This window comes from Salmo trutta, chromosome 13, assembly GCF_901001165.1.
Source record: "Salmo trutta chromosome 13, fSalTru1.1, whole genome shotgun sequence".
Lineage (NCBI taxonomy): Eukaryota > Metazoa > Chordata > Actinopteri > Salmoniformes > Salmonidae > Salmo > Salmo trutta.
The window spans coordinates 44735659-44752835 of NC_042969.1; the positions used below are offsets into that span (position 1 = coordinate 44735659).

Below are 17177 nucleotides of genomic sequence, written 5' to 3' on the forward strand. Positions count from 1 at the left end.
CAGTCAACTTAGTGTATGTAAACTTCTGACCCACTGGAATTGTGATTCAGTGAATTATACGTGAAATAATCTCTGTAAACAGTTTTTGGAAAAATGACTTGTACAAAGTTGATGTCCCAACCGACTTGCCAAAACAATAGTTTGTTAACAAGAAATTTGTGGAGTGGTTGAAAAATGAGTTTTAATGACTCCAACCTAAGTGTATGTAAACTTCCGACTTCAACTGTATATGTGGTTGTTATACCTACTTTAGTTAAATGCCCTGATTGTAAGTCGCTCTGGGTACCGTAATTTCCGGACTATTAAGAGCACCTGAATATAAGCTGCACCCACTGAATTAAAAAAATTATATTTTGAACATAAATAAGCCACACATGTCTATAAGCCGCAGGTGCCTACCGGTACATTGAAACAAATGAACTTTTGCACAGGCTTTAACGAAACACGGCTTGTAACAAAAATAAATAGGCTTTAACGAAACACGGCTTGTAAAAATAAATAAAATTGCAGTAAGCTTTAGTTGTCGTTTTGCACTGAGTCAATTCCTCACGCTGCTGTTTCCAAAGTCTTATCATCGACTCATTAAGACCAAGCTCCCGTGCAGCAGCTCTATTTCCTTTTCCAACAGCCAGATCAATCGCCTTCAACTTGAAAGCTGCATCATATGCATTTCTCCGTGTCTTTGCCATGATGAGGGTGACAAAATGACTACCGTAATCAGAATGATGGGAAGTTTGAGAGCGCTCGATTTAATCTAAACAGTAAACAAAAAAGTTGTTTGACCTTAACCCGTTCGGCAATTTCATTGGTCTAATGAAAGCTTCATGCCGCCAAAAAACTGAGCACGTCACAGAATGTGTTTTTTAAAAAAAAAAAAAAAATAAAACCGGGAAAAATCCATATATTATCCGCGTCATTGTTTAAGCCGCGAGGTTCAAAGCCTGGGAAAAAAAGTTGCGGCTTATATTCCGGAATTTACGGTAATAACGTCTGCTAAATGACTTAATGCCATCAAATGAATAAAGACACCGTTGTACAAGAAAATATAAAAATATCTACTTTATTACGGAGGTTCCAGAAAGTTTCTTACCCTACTATACAACTACTACTTTACATGTATAACGTTATTGTTAAATCTAACAATACAAGTTTATAAATATTTTGGTACCCTTCCCCATATCTTTGCCTCGACACAATCCTGTCTCAGAGCTCAACGGACAATTCCTCCAACCTCATGGCTTGGTTTTTTCCTCTGACATGCACTGTCAACTGTGGAACCTTATATAGACAGGTGTGTGCCTTTCCAAATCATGTCCAATCAATTGAATTTACCACAAGCGGACTCCAATCAAGTTGTAGAAACATCTTAGACCATGTCATCATACACTACTAGAACTACTTTACATGTTTTATGCTATTGTTAAATCTCATTGATTCTATGGAGAGGGCCAAAGGGTAACAGTCTAGTTTCAGTCATTGATAAGGTTGGATAGCCTTGCATTAGGGAGGAGTGAGGAATGTGGGCTGAGGTAATAGAACTGACAAGAATTTTTTTTTTAACACACACCACCTAAGTTCCTGCCTAGCAACAGAGATGTATTGGCTGTCTAGATCTGCAAAGAGGAGACTCCGCCTAATAGGAGGGTATAAATACTTGTGCTGGAAGAAACATGTTTTTGTCTTTTCAGCTGTTTGACCCAGTGGGTGAATAAACTTGGTTTGAGCTTCGAGTAGTTTTCCATTTTTTTCACTCAGTCAGAACCTAACAAAGGGCACGGGGGTAAATGAGAATGCAAAGCCCCATGCTACAGTATATTGATGCTCTTGCTATCCCTGTCATTCTTTAATGCGTTTATTTACTCATCCGCTAATTTGTACATCCATTCATCTGTTTATTAATTAATTATTTCTTCAATTGTTCAGTTGATAGTTCTTATATAACATTCACTCATAAATGTTGTTCACATTGACGTTCTATTCAGTCGTTCCAACCCATCCATTTATTATTTCTATCATCTGTTGTCTTACAACACATTATTTACAGTGGAAGACAGGGTTGGTGGAGAGGTTTGAGGTTCATCTTGTCTTGCTGTTCCCCATTATGAGCGATAGAGCACAATTTGTTTTCTACATTGTGTTTCGGAACTACACAGTACTGAATATGCCCATGCACGTAAGTAGCATTCAGGTGAAGTTCGGTGGCCGCAGGGAACACAACCTATTAGATTACAGATAGACCCAACTGCAGCCAATCCAGTTAGAAAAATACACAATTGCAGCCTACAGAATTACAGAGCAACACAGCTGCAGCCTATAGTGTTACAGAGAAACAGGAGTATAACACTCTCAGGAACAGGCCCATTGGGATGGTGCTGGTGCGTGTTTGGAGGAGTGGGGTTCTTGTTTAACATGGGTAGTACCTAGAATCCACTTAACAACATTCAAAATGTTCAACAAAAGAGCAAAAACCCATGAGGTGGACAGGAATATATAGGATTATATGTAAGAAGCAGATTTCCCATTAATAAGGAATACAAAAATATTGGACATGTTTCAGTTCAAAAAGCAAAAAAGTATCAATATAAGCCATGTTAAATAATCTTGACTTTTAAAACAAACAATTGACATTATATATTCAATAATTTACAGAGATTGTTTGTCAAAGTCATCAGCAGCAAGTATGACAGAAAATATGCCCTTTTTTTGTGTGAACCTATTACAGTCCATGTTTTTCTGCAAAAATAAAATGCAAAATAAAATGAAAACGTCTCAAGCAACTTTACTGGCTTCCAAGCCTTTACAGAGGTGCCTCTACGGAAGAGACTGTTACAATGTAGCCCTAAGAGTTGATATGATATGCTCCAACCACATACTTGGTAACAATGCTGTACCAGTGACAACTTTCCGTTGTCACAAAATAGAAATGTTAGAAATCCACAGCAACATAGAGTTGCTCTGCCATTAGATCTGTGAAAGTCATTACGGGTTACAGCTAGACAGTTATACCGTGTCAGTATTAGTACCAACAGCTCAGATATAGGACTATTCCTGACTGGATGTATAGATGACACAACACTATTGACATTGTGTGTCTATATATCATGTACCACATTATTTAAGAGGATCCTCTAGAGAACCTATTTACAAACTACTAGAATGAAGCACAATTTGTTGCGGACAGGGACATGGAAGGACCCAGTAGCATGTAACAGAAGACAAAGTTCAAGTAACACTAGTGACTACTGTAGCCATTTGGAGGCATGGTATGATGCTGTGGAAGCATCAGAATTGTGTGGTGGGGACACTGGCCTGGAAGCCAAACTGGCCAAAATGTAAATAAATGTAAATGACCGTAACAAGAAACAAAAGCAACAAAAAGCCAATAAGTGAAAAAAATAGAAATATGACGTGGAGGACTGGGCAGGTTTGAGACTGGGCAGTCCTCAGGTGAGACTGGGCAGGTTTGAGACTGGGCAGTCCTCAGGTGAGACTGGGCAGGTTTGCCGCTTTGTTGCCTGAGGAAGTGGTGCGTTGAGGCTGGGTTACAGCATCAACACTGCAGGTCCGGGTTGTGAGGTCCAGGTTATGGATTGTGAGATTTGGTTTACAAAGACCAAGCTGTGAAATCTGGATTGCAAAATCCAGATGAAGAAGTAAGGATTGTGAAATCCAGATAATGAGGTCTGGATTGTAATGTCCAGTAATAGTTTTGTTCAGTCTGGTTTGCGGGGCCTGACTGGTGAGGTCTGGTTGTGAATTTGTGAGGTCCATTCTATGAGGTCTGTTATATGACAAGGAAGTCTAAATTCACTGGAGAGCACCCATCTTCATTCTGTTAGAGAAAAAAAGAGACATTTTAGAAAAGAGATAACAGATTCCACCTGAAAGACGACAATACAAAGCCATGTTTATTTTGTTTGTTAGTGAGTGTGAGAGTGTGAGAGAGAGTGAGAGAGTGAGAGAGTGAGAGAGTGAGAGAGAGAGAGAGAGAGAGAGAGAGAGAGAGAGAGAGAGAGAGAGAGAGAGAGAGAAAAAAAATCAGCTCATCTTGCACACCTGAGGCCATGAGGAGGGTGATCGGAGTTAGGGTTCATGGACTTACCAGGAACAGTGTGCAACCAGACAGTCTCTCTCCCTCCCTCAACTTTCCTGGGCTGTCTGGGTCTAAGAGAAAAAGGTTGATAAATCAGCTTCAGCGTTTCCCTGGCAACCAGCAATAGCACACAGGAGGATATGGGGTGGGAGTGCTAGATTTGGGTGACCAAACCATTGGCGTATAGGGGTAGGCATCTCCCTGCAACCTTCCCATATGCATCTCCCACTCAACCCCCCCCACACAAAGCACCCCTAAACTGTGTGTTTGTGTGTGACAGGGCTGTAGGAATGTCCTGTTCCTAGTCCTTCCCTCGAGCCTATCTGATCCAGTTATATATTATATAAATATATATATATTTATATATATATATATATATATATATATATATATATATATATATATATATATAAATATATATAAATATATAAATATATATAAATATATATATACAGTCGTATGAAAAAGTTTGGGCACCCCTGACAATGTCCATGATTTCCATTTATAAATAATTGGGTGTTTGGATCAGCAATTTCATTTTGATCTATGAAATAACTGATGGACACAGTAATATTTCAGTAGTGAAATGAGGTTTATTGGATTAACAGAAAATGTGCAATATGCATCAAAACAAAATTAGACAGGTGCATAAATTTGGGCACCTCAATAGAAAAATCACATCAATATTTAGTAGAGCCTCCTTTTGCTAAAATAACAGCCTCTAGACGCTTCCTATAGCCTCTAATGAGTGTCTGGATTCTGGATGAAGGTATTTTGGACCATTCCTCCTTACAAAACCTCTCCAGTTCAGTTAGGTTTAATGGTTGCCAAGCATGGACAGCCCGCTTCAAATCATCCCACAGATTCTCAATGATATTCAGGTCTGGGGACTGGGATGGCCATTCCAGAACATTGTACTTGTTCCTCTGCATAAATTCCTCTGCATACTCCTACTCCCCAGGCGCTCTCTTTTGATGACTTCTGTAACCGTAATAGCCTTGGTTTCATGCATGTTAACATTAGAAGCCTCCTCCCTAAGTTTGTTTTATTCACTGCTTTAGCACACTCTGCCAACCCGGATGTCCTAGCTGTGTCTGAATCTTGGCTTAGGAAGTCCACCAAAAACTGTGAAATCATCATCCCTAACTACAACGTTTTCAGACAAGATAGAACGACCAAAGGGGGCGGTGTTGCAATCTACTGCAGAGATAGCCTGCAGAGTTCTGTCCTGCTATCCAGGTCTGTACCCAAACAATTTGAACTTCTACTTCTAAAAATCCATCTCTCCAAAAACAAGTCTCTCACCGTTGCCGCCTGCTATAGACCCCCCTCGGCCCCTAGCTGTGCTCTGGACACCATATGTGAACTGATTGCCCCCCATCTATCTTCAGAGCTCGTGCTACTAGGCGACCTAAACTGGGACATGCTTAACACCCCAGCCATTCTACAATCCAAGCTTGATGCCCTCAATCTCACACAAATTATTAATGAACCCACCAGGTACAACCCCAAAGCCGCAAACTCTGGCACCCTCATAGATATCATCCTAACCAATGTGCCCTCTAATTACACCTCTGCTGTTTTCAACCAAGATCTCAGCGATCACTGCCTCATTGCCTGCACCCGTAATGGGTCAGCGGTCAAACGACCTCCACTCATCACTGTCAAACGCTCCCTGAAACATTTCAACGAGCAAGCCTTTCTAATCGACCTGGCCCTGGTATCCTGGAAGGATATTGACCTCATCCCGTCAGTAGAGGATGCCTGGTTATATTTTAAAAATGCCTTCCTCTCCATCTTAAATAAGCATGCCCCTTTCAAGAAATTTAGAACCAGGAACAGATATAGCCCTTGGTTCTCCCCAGACCTGACTGCCCTTAACCAACACAAAAATATCCTGTGGCGTTCTGCATTAGCATCGAACTGCCCCCGCGATATGCAACTTTTTAGGGAAGTTAGAAACCAATACACACAGGCAGTTAGAAACGCCAAGGCTAGCTTTTTCAAACAAAAATTTGCTTCGTGCAACTCCAACTCTAAAAAGTTCTGGGACATTGTAAAGTCCATGGAGAATAAGAACACCTCCTCCCAACTGCCCACTGCACTGAGGATAGGAAACTCTGTCACCACCGATAAGCCCACTATAATTGAGAATTTCAATAAGCATTTTTCTACGGCTGGCCATGCTTTCCACCTAACTACCCCTACTGCATTCAACAGCACTGCACCCCCCACAGCTACTCGCCCAAACCTCCCCCATTTCTCCTTCTCCCAAATCCATTCAGCTGATGTTCTGAAAGAGCTGCAAAATCTGGACCCCTACAAATCAGCTGGGCTTGACAATCTGAACCCTTTCTTTCTAAAATTATCTGCCGAAATTATTGCAACCCCTATTACTAGCCTGTTCAACCTCTCTTTCGTGTCGTCTGAGATTCCCATAGATTGGAAAGCAGCTGCTGTCATCCCCCTCTTCAAAGGAGGTGACACTCTTGACCCAAATTGCTACAGACCTATATCCATCCTACCCTGCCTTTCTAAGGTCTTTGAAAGTCAAGTCAACAAACAGATTACCGACTATTTCGAATCCCACCGCACCCTCTCCGCTATGCAATCTGGTTTCAGAGCTGGTCATGGGTGCACCTCAGCCACGCTCAAGGTCCTAAACGACATCGTAACCGCCATCGATAAGAAACAATACTGTGCTGCCGTATTCATTGACCTGGCCAAAGCTTTTGACTCTGTTAATCACCACATCCTCATCGGCAGACTTAGTAGCCTTGGTTTCTCAAACGATTGCGTCGCCTGGTTCACCAACTACTTCTCTGACAGAGTTCAGTGTGTCAAATCGGAGGGCCTACTGTCTGGACCTCTGGCAGTCTCTATGGGGGTACCACAGGGTTCAATTCTTGGGCCAACTCTTTTCTCTGTATACATAAATGATGTTGCTCTTGCTGCTGGTGAATCTCTGATCCACCTCTATGCAGACGACACCATTCTGTATACTTCTGGCCCTTCTTTGGACACTGTGTTAACAACCCTCCAGACGAGCTTCAATGCCATTCAACTCTCCTTCCGTGGCCTCCAACTGCTCCTAAACACAAGTAAAACTAAATGCATGCTCTTCAACCGATCGCTGCCTGCACCTGCCCGCCCATCCAGCATAACTTCTCTGGACGGTTCTAACTTAGAATTTGTGGACAACTACAAATACCTAGGTGTCTGGTTAGACTGTAAACTCTCCTTCTAGACTCACATCAATCATCTCCAATCCAAAGTGAAATCTAGAATTGGCTTCCTATTTCGCAACAAAGCATCCTTCACTCATGCTGCCAAACATACCCTCGTAAAACTGACCATCCTACCAATCCTCGACTTCGGCGATGTCATTTACAAAATAGCCTCCAATACCCTACTCAACAAGCTGGATGCAGTCTATCACAGTGCCATCCGTTTTGTCACCAAAGCCCCATATACAACCCACCACTGCGATCTGTATGCTCTCGTTGGCTGGCCTTCACTTCATAATCGTCGCCAAACACATTGGCTCCAGGTCATCTACAAGACCCTGCTAGGTAAAGTCCCCCCTTATCTCCGCTCACTGGTCACCATAGCAGCACCCACCTGTAGCACGCGCTCCAGCAGGTATATCTCTCTGGTCACCCCTAAAGCCAACTCCTCCTTTGGTCGTCTCTCCTTCCAGTTCTCTGCTGCCAACGACTGGAACGAACTACAAAAATCTCTGAAATTGGAAACACTTATCTCCCTCACTAGCTTTAAGCACCAGCTGTCAGAGCAGCTCACAGATCACTGCACCTGTACATAGCCCATCTATAATTTAGCCCAAACTACTACCTCTTCCCCTACTGTATTTATTTATTTTATTTATTTTGCTCATTTGCACCATATTATTTATATTTGAACTTTGAACTTTCTTCAAACTACAAATCTACCATTCCAGTGTTTTTCTTGCTATACTTTATTCACTTTGCCACCATGGCATTTTTTTGCTTTTACCTCCCTTATCTCACATCATTTGCTCACATTGTATATAGTCTTATTTTTTATATATGTTTTCTACTGTATTATTGACTGTATGTTGTTTACTCCATGTGTAACTCTGTGTTGTTGTATGTTGTCGAACTGCTTTGCTTTATCTTGGCCAGGTCGCAATTGTAAATGAGAATTTGTTCTCAACTTGCCTACCTGGTTAAATAAAGGTGAAATAAAATAAAAAAAATAAATAAATGCCCGGGTAGATTTTGAGCAGTGTTTTAGGTCGTTGTCTTGTTGAAATATCCAGCCCCGGCGTAACTTCAACTTTGTGACTGATTCTTCAACATTATTCCCAAGAATCTGCTGATATTGAGTGGAATCCATGCGACCCTCAACTTTAACAAGATTCCCAGTACCGGCACTGGCCACACAGCCCCACAGCATGATGGAACCCCCACCAAATTTTACTGTGGGTAGCAAGTGTTTTTCTTGGAACGCTGTGTTCTTTTGCCGCCATGCATAACGTCCCTTGTTATGACCAAATAACTCAATCTTTGTTTCATCAGTCCACAGCACCTTATTCCAAAATGAAGTTGGCTTGTCCAAATGTGCGTTTGCATACCTCAAGCAACTCTGTTTATGGTGTGTGTGCAGAAAAGGCTTCTTCCGCATCACTCTTCCATACAGCTTTTCCTTGTGCAAAGTGCACTGAATTGTTGAACCATGCACAGTGACACCATCTGCAGCAAGATGAGGTTGTAGGTCTTTGGAGGTGGTCTGTGGGCTGTTTTTGACCGTTCTCACCATCCTTCGCCTTTGCCTCTCCAATATTTTACTTGGCCTGCCACTTCTGGCCTTAACAAGAACTGTGCCTGTGGCCTTCCATTTCCTCACTATGTTCCTCACAGTGGACACTGACAGCTTACATCTCTGCAATAGCTTTTTGTAGCCTTCCTCTAAACCATAATGTTGAACAATCTTTGTTTTCAGGTCATTGAGAGTTGTTTTGAGGCCCCCATGTTGCCACTCTTCAGAGGAGAGTCAAAGAGAACAACAACTTGCAATTGGGCACCTTAAATACCTTTTCTCATGATTGGATGCACTTGTCTATGAAGTTCAAGGCTTTAATGAGCTCACCAAACCAATTGTGTGTTCCAATTAATCAGTGCTAAGTAGTTACAGGTATTCAAATCAACAGAATGACAAGGGTGCCCAAATTTTTGCATAGCCTATTTTTCACATCTGATTTCATTTCATACAACTTGATATTGCTACACTAAAAATCTTTGTCTGGACAATACCCCAGAACTCAGCTTTTATTAGAAAATGAATGGCATGCCACTGTGATCATTTTCTGTGATGACAGAGTAAATTATTATGCAGCCTCAGAGGGGTGCCCAAACTTTTTCATACGACTGTGTATATATATATATATATATATATATATATATATATATATATATACACACACATATATATATATATATATATACACACACACAGTGGGGGAAAAAAGTATTTGATCCCCTGCTGATTTTGTACATTTGCCCACTTACAAAGAAATGATCAGTCCATAATTTTAATGGTAGGTTTATTTGAACAGTGAGAGACAGAATAACAATAATATCCAGAAAAACACATGTCAAAAATGTTATAAAATGATTTGCATTTTAATGAGGGAAATAAGTATTTGACCCCTCTGCAAAACATGACTTAGTACTTGGTGGCAAAACCCTTGTTGGCAATTACAGAGGTCAGACGGTTCTTGTAGTTGGCCACCAGGTTTGCACACATCTCAGGAGGGATTATGTCCCACTCCTCTTTGCAGATCTTCTCCAAGTCATTATGGTTTCGAGGCTGACGTTTGGCAACTCGAACCTTCAGCTCCCTCCACAGATTTTCTATGGGATTAAGGTCTGGAGACTGGCTAGGCCACTCCAGGACCTTAATGTGCTTCTTCTTGAGCCAGTCCTTTGTTGCCTTGGCCGTGTGTTTTGGGTCATTATCATGCTGGAATGCCCATCCACGACCCATTTTTAATGCCCTGGCTGAGGGAAGGAGGTTCTCACCCAAGATTTGACGGTACATGGCCCCGTCCATCGTCCCTTTGATGCGGTGAAGTTGTCCTGTCCCCTTAGCAGAAAAACATCCCCAAAGCATAATGTTTCCACCTCCATGTTTGACGGTGGGGATGGTGTTCTTGGGGTCATAGGCAGCATTCCTCCTCCTCCAAACACGGCGAGTTGAGTTGATGCCAAAGAGCTCCATTTTGGTCTCATCTGACCACAGCACTTTCACCCAGTTGTCCTCTGAATCATTCAGATGTTCATTGGCAAGCTTCAGACGGACATGTATATGTATTCTAGAGCAGGGGGACCTTGCGGGCACTGCAGGATTTCAGTCCTTCACGGCGTAGTGTTTTACCAATTGTTTTCTTGGTGACTATGGTCCCAGCTGCCTTGAGATCATTGACAAGATCCTCCCGTGTAGTTCTGGGCTGATTCCTCACCGTTCTCATGATCATTGCAACTCCACGAGGTGAGATCTTGCATGGATCCCCAGGCCGAGGGATATTGACAGTTCTTTTGTGTTTCTTCCATCTGCGAATAATCGCACCAAATGTTGTCACCTTCTTACCAAGCTGCTTGGCGATGGTCTTGTAGCCCATTCCAGCCTTGTGTAGGTCTACAATCTTGTCCCTGACATCCTTGAAGAGCTCTTTGGTCTTGTTGGAGTTTGGAATCTGATTGATTGATTGCTTCTATGGACAGGTGTCTTTTTTACAGGTAACAAGCTGCGGTTAGGAGCACTCCCTTTAAGAGTGTGCTCCTAATCTCAGCTCGTTACCTGTATAAAAGACACCTGGGAGCCAGAAATCTTTCTGATTGAGAGGGGGTCAAATACTTATTTCCCTCATTAAAATGCAAATCAATTTAACATTTTTGACATGCGTTTTTCTGGATTTTTTTGTTGTTATTCTGTCTCTCACTGTTCAAATAAACCTACCATTAAAATGATAGACTGATAATTTCTTTGTCAGTGGGCAAACGTACAAAATCAGCAGGGGATCACATACTTTTCCCCCCCACTGTATGTATATATATATATATGAATGAGGGAGCGAGAGAGAAAGAAAGACGGCTGCAGGCAATGACGTCCCTGTCTGTCTAGAGATGTGATTACACCATCAGACTGACTGACTGGGGACATCCAGCATCAGCAGCCCAATCCTGCTCATCACTCACCCAGAGGTGTCTCGCTCGCTCTCTCTCACACACACACACACACACACACACACACACACACACACACACACACACAGACACACACACGCTATACCAAATCACTTCCACAAATGTCCACCTATTATGGCCATTATCACAAATTACAACTTGCACACACACACCTCTGGCCTGGGTTCTAGAGCTATGGGCTGCTACAGTAGGTTGGTTCGCTGCAGACTTCCCCTTGCCATGCTGCTACCCCCTCTCTTCATCCTCTCCCTCTCCTCGGTACTGAGAGGCTGGCACACTGTTCTCAGATATTTTTCTGACAGCTGCTGCTTTCCTAGAATCCAGGTCAGGTGCAAGCAGGGAGAACGAGAGGGTATGAGATTGACACACTGAGTGTCTGTCACACAGCTAGCTACAGGTTCCCAGTCACAATCACTGGACAGTGGACACTAGTGTTGTACACTGAGTGTACAAAACATTAAGATCACCTGCTCTTTCCATGACAGACTGACCAGGGGAATCCAGGTGACAGCTATAATCCCTTATTGATGTCACCTGTTAAATCCACTTCAAATCAGTGTAGATGAAGAGGAGCCGACAGGTTAAAGGATTTTTAAGCCCTGAGACAATTGAGACATAGATTGTGTGTGTGCCATTCAGAGGGTTAATTAAGTATCTTTGAATGGGGTATGGTAGTACTGTAGGTGCGAAGCGCACCAGTTTGTGTCAAACTGCAACAGTGCTGGGTTTTTCACACAACAGTTTCCTGTGTGTATCAGGAATGGTCCACCACCCAAGAGACATCCAGCCAACTTGACACAACTGTGGGAAGCATTGTAGTCAACATGGGCCAGCATCCTTCTGGAACGCTTTCGGCACCTTGTACACGCGCGGGGGGGGGGGGTCAACTCAATCTTAGGAAGGTGTTCTTAAGGTTTTGTACACACAGTGTATGTTTGGACCTCCAGGGGTAGTACACCCCAATCTATTACAGAATGTAATATAATAGCCTGTAATGTGACTACACTTGGTCTAGGTCAGGAATCTTCAACTAGAGGGCCAGAAAATTATAAACTGCAAATTGACCGCAAGAAATCCAAATGGATATAATATTTTACCAAAACAGATTAATGTCAAACCTTGCTAACATTTGTATACGATCACACACTGTATATTTCTCTCTTATAAGTGGGAATACTTTGGAACAGATTTCCAAAATTAAAATCACTTGAAACTGATTTGCTGGTGTTTTTACAGTCTTATGTCGTTCCCCTTTAATGTCGTTTTTTTTAAATCAACCGCGGGCCGAATTGCCGCCATTCGGGGAACCCTGGTCTAGGTGCTCTAGGATATCGGCTTGTTTGTCATCTGACTGTGAAATCTGATTGCAGATATCGTTGTCAATTGGCAAGTGTGCGAGAATATAGGCCAAATGTTTATAAATATTGTGGCTGAAACATGCTGTGGGAAGGGACGTGGACTCAGCAGGAGCTGGAGGGAGGTGGGTTTGGGCCTCTGTGCAAAGCTGTAGGAAAAGAGGGAGTCCCAGCGCAGAGCTTGGGTCCTCAGCTCAGAGCTGGAGGAGTGATGTGGGTCCCATCTTGGAGGAGAATGAGAAACATCCTCACTCAGTGTACAGCCAAATTTTTACTCTATGCAAGTACACAAGGACGCAATTAGGTACGCAAAATGGTGATCCTGCATACTTGCATCAAGCTACAAATTGCTGGGCTGCAAACATTTGCATATTTTTGCTTTAGAACGGCTAATTTCTTTAGCTTGTGTCGCTCTCAGAGCACACCCCGATACTCGAGTTTTTTACAGATCCAAAATGTTTCGGTCTTACTCCTCTTTACTTAGAAAACCAAAATGTTATAGTAAATGCAGAGAATAAAATTATAAGCCACAAGTCTATGTAAGCACATACAGTTGAAGTCGGAAGTTTACATACACTTTAGACAAATACATTTAAACTCAGTTTTTCACAACTCCTGAAATTAAATCCTAGTAAAAATTCCCTGTCTTAGGTCAGTTAGGATCACCACGTTATTTTAAGAATGTGAAATGTCAGAATAATAGTAGAGAGAATTATTTATTTCAGCTTTTATTTCTTTCATCACATTCCCAGTGGGTCAGAAGTTCACATACACTCAATTTAAGGAATACCTAGGATAAGATAAAGTAATCCTAGGATAGGATAAAGTAATCCTTCTACCCCCCCCCCCCCCCCCCCCCCAAAAAAAGATGTAGATGCACTATTGTAAAGTGGTTGTTCCACTGGATATCATAAGGTGAATGCACCAATTTTTAAGTCGCTCTGGATAAGAGCGTCTGCTAAATGACTTAAATGTAAATGTAAATGTAAAATTAGTATTTGGTAGCATTGACATTAAATTGTTTAACTCGGGACAAATGTTTCGGGTAGCCTTCCACAAGCTTCCCACAATAAGTTGGGTGAATTTTGGCCCATTCCTCCTGACAGAGCTGGTGTAACTGACTCAGGTTTGTAGGCCTCTTTGGTCGCACATGCTTTTTCAGTTCTTCCCACAAATGTTCTATAGAATTGAGGTCAGGGCATTGTGATGGCCACTCCAATACCTTGACACAACTTTGGAAGTATGCTTGGGGTCATTGTCCATTTGGAAGATCCATTTGCGACCAAGCTTTAACTTCCTGACTGATGTCTTGAGATGTTGCACATCATTTTCCTGACTCATGATGCCATCTATTTTGTGAAGTGCACCAGTCCCTCCTGCAGAAAAGCACCACCACAACATGATGCTGCCACCCCCATGCTTCACGATTGGGATGTTGTTCTTCGGCTCGCAAGCCTCCCCCGTTTTCCTCCAAACATAATGATGGTCATTATGGCCAAACAGTTTTGTTTTATCAGACCAGAGGACATTTCTCCAAAAAGTACAATCTTTGTCCCCATGTGCAGTTGCAAACCGTAGTCTGGCTTTTTTATGGTGGTTTTGGAGCAGTGGAATCTTCCTTGCTGAGCGGCCTGTCAGGTTATGACGATATATGACTCGTTTTACTGTGGATATAGATACTTTTGTACCTGTTTCCTCCAGCATCTTCACAAGGTCCTTTGCTGTTGTTCTGGGATTGATTTGCACTTTTCGCACCAAAGTACATTCATCTCTAGGAGACAGAACGCGTCTCCTTTCTGAGCGGTATGACGGCTTCGTGGTCCCATGGTGTTTATACTTGTGTACTATTGTTTGTACAGATGAACATGGTACCTTCAGGCATTTGGAAATTGCTCCCAAGGATGAACCAGACTTGTGAAGGTCTACACTTTTTTTTCTGAGGTCTTGGCTGATTTCTTTTGATTTTCCCATGATGTCAAGCAAAGAGGCACTGAGTTTGAAGGTAGGCCTTGAAATATATCCACAGGTACACCTCTAATTGACTCAAATGATGTCAATTAGCCTATCAGAAGCTTTTAAAGCCATGACATCATTTTCTGGAATTTACCAAGCTGTTTAAAGGCACAGTCAACATAGTGTATGTAAACTTCTGACTGGAAGTGTGAAATAATCTGTCTGTAAACAATTGTTGGAAAAATTACTTGTGTCATACACAAAGCAGATGTTCTAACCAACTTGCCAAAACTATAGTTGTTAACAAGAAATTTGTGGAGTGGTTGAAAAACGGGTTTTAATGACTCCAACCTAAGTGTATGTAAACTTCCAACTTCAACTGTAGCGCCGAAGACGGCATTCAAGCGCTCGCCAGGCACTTTAGTCAGTGTGAGGAAGAGCTGGATATAGCTGCTTCTATCACTGCTGGTAGTTTTCCAGGTGGGAGTGTGTGGTCCCCTATGGGCCACTTTATCCACTAAGAAGCATTTCACTGCTGCTTCCTCTATCACCTATACAGTCATGGCCAAAAGTTGAGAATGACACAAATATTAATTTTCAAAAATATTGCTGCCTCAGTTTGTGTGATGGCAATTTGCATATACTCCAGAATGTTATGAAGAGTGATCAGATGAATTGCAATTAATTGCAAAGTCCCTCTTTGCTGTGCAAATTAACTGAATCCACAAAAACATTTCCACTGCATTTCAGCCCTGCCACAAAAGGACCAGCTGACATCATGCTAGTGATTCTCTCGTTAACCTGTTAGGGTATAGGGGGCAGTATTTTCACGGCTGGATAAAAAAATGTACCCGATTTAATCTGGTTACTAATCCTACCCAGTAACTAGAATATGCATATACTTATTATATATGGATAGAAAACACCCTAAAGTTTCTAAAACTGTTTGAATGGTGTCTGTGAGTATAACAGAACTCATTTGGCAGGCAAAACCCTGAGACAGATTCTGACAGGAAGTGGATACCTGGTGTTGAATTGACTTTAAGACTATGCCATTGAAAAACAAAGGGGCTGAGGAATGTTTTGGCACTTCTTATTGCTTCCACTAGATGTCACCAGCCTTTACAAAGTGTTTTGAGTCTTATACTGTGAGATCTGACCGAATAAGAGACTTGGAACTGTGATGGCCGATTAGACCCCTGGCGCGCGAGTTGATGGTGGGTACTCTCGTTCCGAAACGTTTTAAAAGAGATCCCAATCGTCCGCCTTGAATTTTATTCATGTTCTGGTTAAAAAAGGCACTAATGATTTAAGCTATATAACGTTTGACATGTTTGAACGGACATAAATATATTTTTTCCGTTCGTGAAGTGAAGTGAAGTCCGGCTGGCTTAGATCATGTGCTAACAACACGGAGGTTTTTGGACATAAATCATGAGCTTTTTTGAACAAAACTACATTCGTTATGGACCTGGGATTCTTTGGAAGTGACATCTGATGAAGAGAATCAAAGGTAATGGATTATTTACATAGTATTTTCGATTTTAGATCTCTCCAACATGGCGGTTAGTCTGTATCGCAATGCGTATTTTTCTGGGCGCAGTGCTCAGATTATTGCAAAGTGTGATTTCCCAGTAAGGTTAATTTTAAATCTGGCAAGTCCATTGCGTTCAAGAGATGTAAATCTATAATTCTTTGAATGACAATATAATATTTTACCAATGTTTTCTAATATTAATTAATTATTTTGTTGTCATGACTTGACTGCCGGTATTGGAGGGAAACGATTTCCTGAACATCAACGCCATAGTAAAACGCTGTTTTTAGATATAAATATGAACTTGATAGAACTAAAAATGCATGCATTGTCTAACATAATGTCCTAGGAGTGTCATCTGATGGAGATTGTAAAAGGTTAGTGCATAATTTTAGCTGATTTTATGGTTTTGGTGACGCCTGTCTTTGAATCGACAATACATTACACACAGCTATTGTCAATGTACTCTCCTAACATAACCTAACTTTATGCTTTCCCCGTAAAACCTTTTTGAAATCGGACAACGTGGTTAGATTAAGGAGATGTTTATCTTTCAAAGGGTGTAAGTTAGTTGTATGTTTGAGAAATTTGAATTTTGACATTTATTTGGTTTCAAATTTGCCGCTCTTGAAATGCACCTGCTGTTGATAGGGTGCGCCACGGGTGGCACGCTAACGTCCCACATAGCCCCAAGAAGTTAACACAGGTGAGTGTTGACGAGGACAAGGCTGGAGATCACTCTGTCATGCTGATTGAGTTTGAATAACAGACTGGAAGCTTCAAAAGGAGGGTGGTGCTTGGAATCATTGTTCTTCCTCTGTCAACCATGGTTACCTGCAAGGAAACACGTGCCGTCATCATTGCTTTGCACAAAAAGGGCTTCACAGGCAAGGATATTGCTGCCAGTAAGATTGCACCTAAATCAACCATTTATCGGATCATCAAGAACTTCAAGGAGAGCGGTTCCATTGTTGTGAAGAAGGCTTCAGGGC

At 41.8% G+C, this 17177-nt stretch overlaps 1 protein-coding gene across 2 annotated transcripts in view; it reads right to left on the minus strand.

Annotated features, from left to right (window-relative positions):
* Window positions 1-1045: 1045 nt before the first annotated feature.
* Window positions 1046-17177, minus strand: part of irs1 (insulin receptor substrate 1) — an 82911-nt gene continuing 66779 nt past the window's right edge. Inside the window, exons 2-4 of one of the 2 annotated variants that reach the window (XR_003880687.1) lie at window positions 11493-11653; window positions 4103-4164; window positions 3761-3832 (exon numbers count right to left, since the gene is read on the minus strand). Coding sequence is in view for 1 of the 2 variants with exons in the window: in XM_029772167.1 (XP_029628027.1) it covers window positions 3785-3832; window positions 4103-4164 (110 nt within the window). In the remaining variant the exon portion in view is untranslated. Of the gene's footprint in view, window positions 3833-4102; window positions 4165-11492; window positions 11654-17177 lie in introns of both variants that reach the window. The other variant, XM_029772167.1, reaches the window with a different exon arrangement.